This window comes from Octopus bimaculoides, chromosome 17 (assembly GCF_001194135.2).
Source record: "Octopus bimaculoides isolate UCB-OBI-ISO-001 chromosome 17, ASM119413v2, whole genome shotgun sequence".
NCBI classification, from domain to species: domain Eukaryota; kingdom Metazoa; phylum Mollusca; class Cephalopoda; order Octopoda; family Octopodidae; genus Octopus; species Octopus bimaculoides.
This window is the reverse complement of record NC_068997.1, coordinates 29,526,160-29,536,425: the sequence shown is the minus strand read 5'-3', so window position 1 is coordinate 29,536,425 and position 10,266 is coordinate 29,526,160. Positions and strand designations below refer to the sequence as shown.

Here is a 10,266-nt window from a genome sequence, read left to right as displayed (position 1 = left end):
ACACACACACACACACAGTGAAGCTTATCAATAATCTTCACACTCTGATCTTTCACCTTTTTTTTTTTTTGCTCGATGACTGAGAAAGTAGATTGCTTACCTTGGATATATCCATAGAGGCATAAGCTGTATACATGTCTTGGAGCATTTTAAAGAATCACTGATCCATGAGCCTGTCCTCAGCACTCTTCTGATCATTTAGTTCTATATTTAAGAGATGAGGAATTATGTACAATATTTATATTATTTACGTTTGACGGGTATTTGTCCTCATCTTGTGGTTAAGAGCGGAGGCTACTAACCCCAAGATTCCGAGTTCGATTCCAGGCAGTGACCTGAATAATAAAATAATAATAATAATAATATCAAAAAATGCCTTAGGAATGAGAACCCAGGTTTGAAATTTCCCCAAGACACCTGATGAAGGCTGGAGGATATATCGGCCGAAACGTTAACAACAAACAAGATGAGGACAAATATCCATCAAATGTAAATAATCTTCTGATCATTGTTTTTCTCTTATGTCATCCAAGACTTGTTTTGTTGTGGAAAACTTGTATGAAAGGGTTTTATGATGTATCTGCATGAACTGGGAACCTGGTTTCTGGAATTTTTCTCTCAATTGGTGCACCATCACCTCCAAATTATGTAGCAGAAAGGAGACCTCATTGATAAAAAACAAAAATTGTGTTCAGGCTTTATACAAATTATTTAAAAATGAATGCGTCTTTCCAGCATTTGGCAGCAGAGTTTCCAGTCAAACTTACTGAATGGGGGCAAAGCATGAAATACAGTCTATAAACTCAGATTGTTAATTTGTGCTGATCTGCCAGCACATTTCTGCCACTTATATTACAGGTATTCTCGTAATTTTGATTACAGCAGTCTTTTATATTAATGAAATTGTCACGGTAAATTCACTAACTTACTCTGACTTTCCATATCCCCAAACTTCTATGGTAAAAACAGCATAGAATCAAAGTTGGCTGGTTCACATGAGGTAATATATGGATTAGAATCCAAAGAAACAGAATAATACTTTGTTCTCTCACTCCATAGATAATGTGTTCTAGTATGCTGGATCTAATCAGATTAATAAATCCTTCTTATGCTGTTTTGGATACAATTTCTATCAACTAGATTTGATTTCATGCGTGTTTATATATTCTGCCAGAAAAGAATGGCCAAAGAGCATTCTTCAATAATTCCTACTATGAGCAGATCCACCATCATAAAACAACAAACCTTTTAACAAAAAGTTTATAATTTCAATTATTCCCTCTACAAGTGTGCACCAATATTTTTGCTTTTGTGCATGAACCATGAGAATAGCATTTATCTATGTGAAGTGATGTTGACCACACAAATTCCTTGTATTTTTCTTGTCATTAAACTATTTCCAGTAAGCTATGAATAACCTCAAGTCATAACAATATCCTATGGAAAACAAAATAGGTTTTGTTTATTTTCTGAATTACTAATTTCTTGCAGGTAGCTTGTTTGTAGATTTATGAACATGTGTGAAATAAAAAAAAATCTGACTGTGTCTTCAGTTTTTTTTTTATGATCAAATGGTTGAAAAGAAGTCACTGTTAGCATGTTGCTTCTTTTGGTTCTCTATTGGATTCACAAATACAATCATCAAAATTGGCCATTTACCAATATCACAAGAGCACTTGTTCTTTTCACTTACTGTATCACATTCAATAAATGAATAGCTGCTGGTTGTTGCTGGATGCTTTCTGCCACATTAGTGCTGGTTGTTTCTTTATTTCCAGCTTCAACCATCATCTTTTTCATGAGTATCATAAATTTCTGTTAATTTACAGGTTTTCAATCTCTATAGCTGGTCTCTTCTTTCTTTTCTTCATTCACTTTACATTTTGCATTTTCAGAAGAGTAATGATGTCCAATAGCTCTAACTCTACTGCTCATTGCTAACTGTAATGGAAAAAAAAAATTCATTGAAATAAGTATTTGAAATCAAATAGTTTATGTAAATAAACATGGTAGTACAGTGACAAACCAAGGCTGCATGTGACAAAGGCAGCAATTACAAAATGAGATACACCATATTTAAAAACATGACAGGGAGTGGGGAGTCTTTGATATGTGTTCAAGTAAAATAAGGGTTAAGTTTATTAATTGCACAGCTAGTTTCTGTGTCCAGTCTTGGTTTAGCATAAAAATTGATGCATGTTTTAAAGAACACAATGTCCAATTTTTATTATTGAGATGTTTATTCAATATTTGCTCTTCCCAGTTTTATTATAGTTGTATTTATTTTGTATTTTCTACAATATTCCTAAGTATATTACTTTCAAGTCAATTTTTGTGCGCCAGTATTGTATGTATCTTTAAGTTTACAAGGCCATCAACATCAAAAATCAATCTGTATACTTTCTTATCAGACATCCTATGCAAGAGGTGAGTTTATAAATAAGTAAACTTGACCTTGAAGAATCTAAGCATTCAAACACAGCATTCATGACTCTTTGTTCTGAACATTAAACTTAATAATCCATCAACTCACAAACCAGGATATAATACATTCTGTTAATGAATCATCACAAATGACAGTCTTTAAGCAGACTTAATCTAAAATGAAATTAACTTGATGAGCAAACATTCCTGTTTAATTTTCTGTTTTCATTATATTGCTGTTAAGTGTCTGGCAACATTTCCCCAAAATAAATGGTTCTGCTTTTCTACAATATTCCTTTGTTCAATGACTTTCTTGAATATTTTTTCTCTGCAATAAACCGAATGAAATTTAGCGACATTGGACTTTGTTTTTCAGCAGTTGAGCCATTTGCAAGACACACGTTTCAGCTGTTACGGTTTATTGGTTAATTGAACCAAAATTTGAGGATGTCGTATGGTTCATGTAATTTCTCACCGTTTCTTACTTTCTATTGTACACTGATAACCTTGTTACTGCTAATTACACATACTTCTATGTAAACGATACCATGCTGCACTCATTAACATTCCACAGACAGTCCCCACCTATATACATTGTAGATGCATTATACAAGACTAGCATTGCTTCCATGAAAGAGACTTTGAAAATATTAACAATCTGCAACAGCATCCTTGTTACACATACATTGTGGAAATAATCTTGTCTGCTGTCTTTCCTTTGCATAAATTCTGACCCTTTCCAACTTGTTACAGATACTCTGAACAATCTGTTACATGTCAAATGGGGGGTTTTTTTGCGGGGGGGGGGGGCAAATCCTAAAATGCCAGAGTGTTCTAAAGGTACTACACTGGTGCATGTGTATCTCTTTGAGTAAAGGGCACTGTGTCTGCCAATTTTAGTTATTAAACAATTTTAATACTCAGTAGTTTTTATATAATAAAACATTTAAAAAGCTGATGGTCTAACTTAACACTTTATTCGTTGTGCCATGATATTACCATTCTATGCTAACTTTACATAAGTAATGCTGCCAAATCTGTCTTCCAAAGACTAGGTCTTTGCTTATGGAAAAACTGAAGTCCTGGTTGGATATTTCCTGAAGGTTCCAGTGTTAATCATATTAGAGTAATACTCACACAATGAGCAATGTTCGTAATATTCTTTCTATGTAGGCAGAAGGCCTGAAATTTTGGGGGTCTGTGGCTGGTCAATTACATTGACTCCAGTGCTTAACTGCTACATATTTCATTGACCCTGAAAAGATGAAAGGCAAAAGTCGACCTCAGCAGAAATTGAACTCAGAACATAAAAATGAAACACCACTAAGCTTTTTGTCTGGCATATTATCAGTTCTGCCAGCTTGCCACTTAAAAGTCACTCTTGACTTACTCTCCTTCATATTACAACCACTCACTTGAATAAACAACAACAATAATAATAATCCTTTCTACAATAGGCACAAGGCTTGAAATTTCGGGGGTGGGGACTAGTCGATTACATCAACCCCAGTGTTTCACTGGCATTTAATTTATTGACCCCAACAGAATGAAAGGCAAAGTCGACCGTGGCGGAATTTGAACTCAGAATGTGAAGACGGGTGAAATGCCACTAAGCATTTCGCCCTGTTTGTTAACAATTCTGCCAGCTCGCCACCTTAATAATTAATAATACAGTGCATGAAAGGTAAATTATAGTTGGTGCAACGTGTCTAGTGTGTTGTTACTGATAGTGTAATGGATAAACTGTACTAATGTGTAATTTAGTTTATTGCTAGTAAAGCTGTTTGTTTCACGTAGTTATACTAACTGATTATATTGTAGTTGACTAATGTTAGCTTACTGAGACTAATGTAGTAATGCTTTCATGTCTTTCACTCCGAAACACTAGTATGTACTTCTGTGTACTAATATGAAAGATCTGCTGTAACACTTAAGACTGGATTACTTTTCCTTTCAGATGAAAGATCGTGTTGTAAACAAGTTACCCCCACGATCACCGGACCCTCATGAAAAGCTTCTCATCGAAATCAGATCTCAACCAAAACTTCGCCCAATCAAAGAAGGAAAAGTCTTGGGTAATTATTGAGGTTTATCATATTTCTGATTTCCAGGCATGTTTTGGAAAGACTCTATTAAGCATCTTTAATTTTAGGTTCCATATGTGTCTTTTATCCGGTCACTGGATATTTTCAAAAATAAGTCTGGTACTTATTTCTATGATACTCTAAAAGGATGTAAATAAGCCAACACCTGTTGTTGAGTCGTAGATTGAGGACAAAACCAGGCACAGACATGTGAACACTTGTTTATATCGTCATCATCGTCATCATTTAACATCCATTTCCCATGCTGGTATGGGTTGGAAGGTTTGACAAGAGCTGGCAAGGTCAGAAGATTGCACCAAGCTTTATTGTCTGCTTTGGCATGGTTTCTACAGGTGGATGCCCTTCCTAGTGCCAACCACTTCAGAGTTGGTTGCTTTTTATGTGGAACCAGTAGCAGTGAGGTCACCAACTAACTTAAGACTCCTCAACTGAGTTGGGGGAATGGAATTGAGGTGGGTGCATGGCTTTGTATCAGGTGAGAGGCTACAGTATGAATAAAGGGACAGAAATAGGGGTATTGCAGAAGAAGCAATACAGGGCTACCTCAGCAGGAGAGAGTGGGAGAAGATGAAGATGTAATAGGGAAGAGGGGAGGGTGTATAAGTGGGGTAAGAATTTTTGATAGGGTGAAAGGGCAGGTAAATTCACAAGATTGCAAAAGGAGAATGGGGTGGGTGGAGGGGAGGACATGTTGTAGGGAAGAGATTCAGCAGGGAAGTTGAAGGGGAATAGAGCAGATGGTGAGCACAGGTGAAGGGAAGATGTGAAGAGAAGACACTTACCTAAGGTGCCATGCAGTGGGACCGAACTTGAAAGTCTGTGATTGTGAAGTGAAATTCTTAACTATGTAGCCATAAGTTTTCCATTTTAAAATTTATTTCTTGAAGATGATGGAACACTGTTCCTGGCCTTTTAAATGAAATGAGATGAGTCTAATCTATTTATTTCATGCTTGATAAGAGGATTGTACAAATTTCTGAATGTGGAGTCTAAGAAGTTGGTAAGAGGAGAGGCAGATGTATTGAATGGTTTTGGTTGAGAGAGAGCAATAAAGCTTATTGAATTGAAAGGAGCCAAGGCCATTGTAGTTGCCATAGCAGCAGATGAAACAGCAACTCAGATGATTTATTGATGAGTAGAATGGATTGATTATTGTTTAACAATTTGGAAACCTGTTCCATTAAGAAAAATATACATTAAACAGGTGAATTCCACATGAAAATTTTATGAAGTTTGCAGCATGTAAACTATCTGATTTAATCATTTAGATTCTGGTGTTCTCATTGAGAACTTAGCTATAATAAATTTAGATACAGAAGCAGGACTCTTTCTGGTATTTACTAAATATATCTGTGTCCTTTCAGCCTGTTGTCTGCTATATTTGTTTTTAGCTGGTATTTGCTTCCAATCCAATTTTCCCAAGTAATTGGACCCTGCTTCTATTAATAAGGCTTTGTTAATATTTGGGGTTAGTTTTCCAACAACCAGATTACATTTGTCAATAGAATGCGAATGATTTATTCCCCAAATAAACAGGTTTATTCTATAAACAGTCCCTATATTTCAGGGCATGCTTTGCTGATCTTCTCTGAAAAACATTCTAACATCGTCATCATTTAATGTCCACTTTCCATGCTGGCATGGGTTGGAAGGTTTGACTGAGGGCTGGCAAACCAGAAGGCTGCACCTGGTTCCAATCTGATCTGGCAAGGTTTCTACACCTGGATGCCCTTCCTAATGCTAACCACTCCGATAGTGTAGTGGGTGCTTTTTACGTGCCACCAGCACGAGGGCCAGTCAAACGGTACTGGCATCGACCACACTTGAATGGTACTTTTTACGTTCCACTGGTACGGGAGCCAGTCAGGCAGCACTGAGTTTGAAATAATTTTATCTTTCAAAGGCCTTTTCTTTTTTAATATTCAGATGAGTTCCAGTAAGGGCCAATATTTAATTGAAAGGATTCATCTGCTCTTCAAAACTGTAATACTGATGATCCAGTGAGGGAGCCTTTTGTTCTGCTTACTCAACCTGCTAGAAATTGATAAATAACCCTCAAATTACATGTTACCCTGAGGTAACACATTGCATGATGTAGTCTTACCTACACTATACTTTAAAGATAAGAATGGTCATCATCATCATTTAACGTCTGTTGTCCATGCTGGCATGGGTTGGACGGTTTTACCAGGGCTGGTAAGCTGGAGAACTGCACCAGGTTCCAGTCTGATTTGGTATGGTTTCTATGGCTGGGTGCCCTTCCTAACACCAACCACTCTGTGAGTGGATGCTTTTATGTGCCACTGGCATGGGTGCCATTTGTGCGACACGGGTATCTGTCACCACTGTGATTTTGCTTGGCTTGATGGGGCTTCTTCTCAAGCACAGCATAATGCCAAACCTGATGCTAAATAATAACCATTTTGGATTCTGTCTTAACATTGCTTCTTGTCCTCACTCTACCTTAATGTTTTTCCTATAATTATGGTGACTATGTAAGGGAGACAATTGAAAGTAAAAATAGTGATTTCCCTTGGAGCTTTTATTTCCTTTGTGCAGTTTTAGTAAATGGAAAATCAAGTCTTTGAAAATGATTTCAATATTCATTTATTATATTCTATATTTGTTTTAGTCATTAATTTGGTTGTGAATGTATTTATTTAAATTTCATTGGATCAAATACATTGTATATTATTTTGTCTTTTGGTGGAGGCAATATTTCAACTGATGCAATTTTGATCTAAGTTCTTTAAAGACATGTATTTTTACGTTCTCTAAGCTTTTTCTGTTATAAGTTTTGTATTTTACCATAGTATTTTGTATGATATTGTAATATTTTTATTATTTAAACCTTCTAAAGACAAAACTTACAAAAGCTACAGTGAAGAAACTAATTTTTAAGAACTACAAAAATAAGAATGTTGAAAAGAGATTCATAATACAGTTGTAAAAAAAAATATTTCCACAAACAAAATTTTATTCTTGAAGAGATTGACCTCCCCCACTTTCAAGTACAAAATGGTCAACTTGTAGAATATGGATGTGAGTGACAACGCTTAGAGTGGTACTCTAATTCAATGAAGATAAACTCTGTGTGTGGGGGTTTATACTTCAAAATGTTCATTCAATGACATTCAGACAGAAGAGTTCAATTACAACATTCATAAAACAAGATTCAAATGAAAGTTTGTTGTGGAAGTGGTGTTGTTCATATGAATGTGTTATAAAAGTCAGCTCACCAGTTTATTTCATGTGTTCTAGAAAGCCAAGTTCTATGTAGTGTGAATAACAAATGTTGTTGAGAATCTAGTAGAAGAGAGATACAGCAATTAATATTTCGTTTCAATTGATAAGAGTCTTGTATATTCAGAGTAAGAAATGACCAGTTTTGTGGATTCTTTGTTCTGGCTGAGTTTTGTGGGAGAAAGAAATAGGATGCGTTTGAATCTCATGTGTAAAACCAATGCATGGTTGAGAGGTATGACTGGCTTCTCTGCCAATTCCTTATTCTGGCTGAGATCTGCCTGAGAGAGACAGAGAGAGTACAGCTTTGACTTGTATTTATCCACCCAGTGCACGACTCAATGGTATTGGTGCCAATTAGTGAAAAATACTGAACAACTAAACCTTCATCCAGATGCTAAAGGCTTGCAGCTTAGACCAGTAATTGTATAAAAGTTAAAACTAGTCTGTATATTTCATACATGGGCTATTTGAAAGTTAAAAAAAAAATATTAACATAAGGTCATCAATTTGGAGGACAGGTGTCGTTGATTGAATCATCCATAGAAGAAAACTGCGTAGTTATTAAATTATAAAGGAGATATCCTTTCTTCTCATGTGCAAATTTTATTTGAAGATGTTTGTTGATAGATAAACAAGATAGATTTGAGAATACTTAAATATGTTTCTATTCACAGTTGAAACATCTCGTACTAAACTGAATATCGATGATGACGAAGAGAGTCCTTTACCTGTACGCAGAGTTATAAAACCAGATTTCAACCTGATTCTTGATAACAGTTTTGAGGTAAGTGATGTCTAAATTGCACTAGTTTGTATCCTTTTCATTACAATGCACAAGCATTTTACAATTTCCATATTTTTTTAAAACTATGTGATACACAGGTAAGGTAATATAGTTATAATAATAATCCCACGTGTATGAAGTATTTTAACTAGAAATAAATATGAAGTGAAGAATAGTAAAACAATATTTAATAATACAGTTTTATATTTAAGAGATGTGGAATTATGTACATTATTTACATTTGGTGGATATTTGTCCTCATCTTGTTTGTTGTTAACACAACGTTTCGGCTGATCCTTCATCAAGTGTCTTGGGGAAATTTTGAACCTGGGTTCTCATTCCTAAGGTATTTTTCGATGTTATTACTATTATTCAGGTCATTGCCTGCAATCGAACTTGGAATCTTGGGGTTAGTGGCCTGAGCTCTTAACCACTACACTATATGCCCGTCAAATGTAAATAATATTAATCAATGACTAAAACTTTCATTCTTCTGACAATTACGAAATGCATGTTTGGACATGTTTCAGTAATCAACGAAATTCATTGGAGAAACACAGCCTTCACTGTATTTGTTGAATTGTCTAATACATGGTTCATTCAAATAAATTCAGCTATGGTGATGCTCTAATTAGTAACTGTTTGTTTGAATTGATGTTATTGAATTTTTGTAAAAGATGGTGGGGGCGGGAGTGTTGAAACTCTGTTTCAGTCAAAGCAGCTCAGAAATCTCAAGTACTTTTTCTTTCATGGTTATATTAAGGTGTTGTTCATTTGGATGTATTTTTCTCTCCCTAGGCTGATGATGAAGAATTATCTTGTCGAGAAGGATCTGAAAATAAAGACACTGTCAAGAGACAAGGTGAAAATTATTTTAAGTTTCATATTTTGAAATTTTTGTACTTTTAAAAAATTTTGTTTTACTTCCATTTTTTGATGTTTTCATTTATGAGTTGGATTTTTGTTTTTGGAACAAATGGATTAAAAACTGTTACACAGTGCCTTGGGCAAGAATCTTTTCCAATAGATTCAGGTTGACTGATACCTTGAGCAGACTTTGGTAAATGGAAACTGTTCAGAAGCTTATATATATACTAGCAGTATAACCCGACGTTGTTCAGATGTGACTTATTATGCCATCTATGATAAGTCTTGCTAGGTGAAAATCAACTAAAAAAGAAAGCCTTACAATGAAAAAACCCTTATGATGTAAAAATGTACACACAGACACACAACTTCAGCTTTATATATTAAGATATATATATATATATATGGCAAAAAAGAAAATGGAGGGGATACAAAAATGACATACATCATCTGGTAGACATTCTATAAGTCTGTTTATTCCAAAACATAAGGGAGTATTATAAGAACAGATACACAATGCAAAGACTGTGTGCTACACAAATATATACTAGTAATAATAGTTATACATAAAAGAGTAAAAGATTAAAAGATCAGTTCCTTTTGTTTTGGAATAAACAGACATAATAGAATGTCTACCAGATGATGTATGTCATTTTTGTATCCCCTCCATTTTCTTTTTGCCATATAAATTAAGGGTAAACCACTTTTTACCCCTGCCCAATTGCGAAATTGCTATGCAATAACCAGCACTTGGAAATTAATAATTGGGCACACTAGCAGCAGTATATTGGATAGGTACTATCCCTTAGTTGGTTTGCTTCCCAACCTCTAATTCTCACG

At 35.0% G+C, this 10,266-nt stretch overlaps 1 protein-coding gene across 1 annotated transcript in view; it reads left to right on the top strand.

Moving 5' to 3' along the window:
- LOC106878400 (protein spire homolog 1) overlaps nucleotides 1-10,266 on the top strand; it is an 81,071-nt gene that overhangs the window by 59,734 nt on the left and 11,071 nt on the right. Inside the window, exons 9-11 of the mRNA XM_014927596.2 lie at nucleotides 4,382-4,499; nucleotides 8,450-8,559; nucleotides 9,358-9,421. Coding sequence (XP_014783082.2) covers nucleotides 4,382-4,499; nucleotides 8,450-8,559; nucleotides 9,358-9,421 — 292 coding nt within the window. The remainder of the gene's footprint in view (nucleotides 1-4,381; nucleotides 4,500-8,449; nucleotides 8,560-9,357; nucleotides 9,422-10,266) is intronic.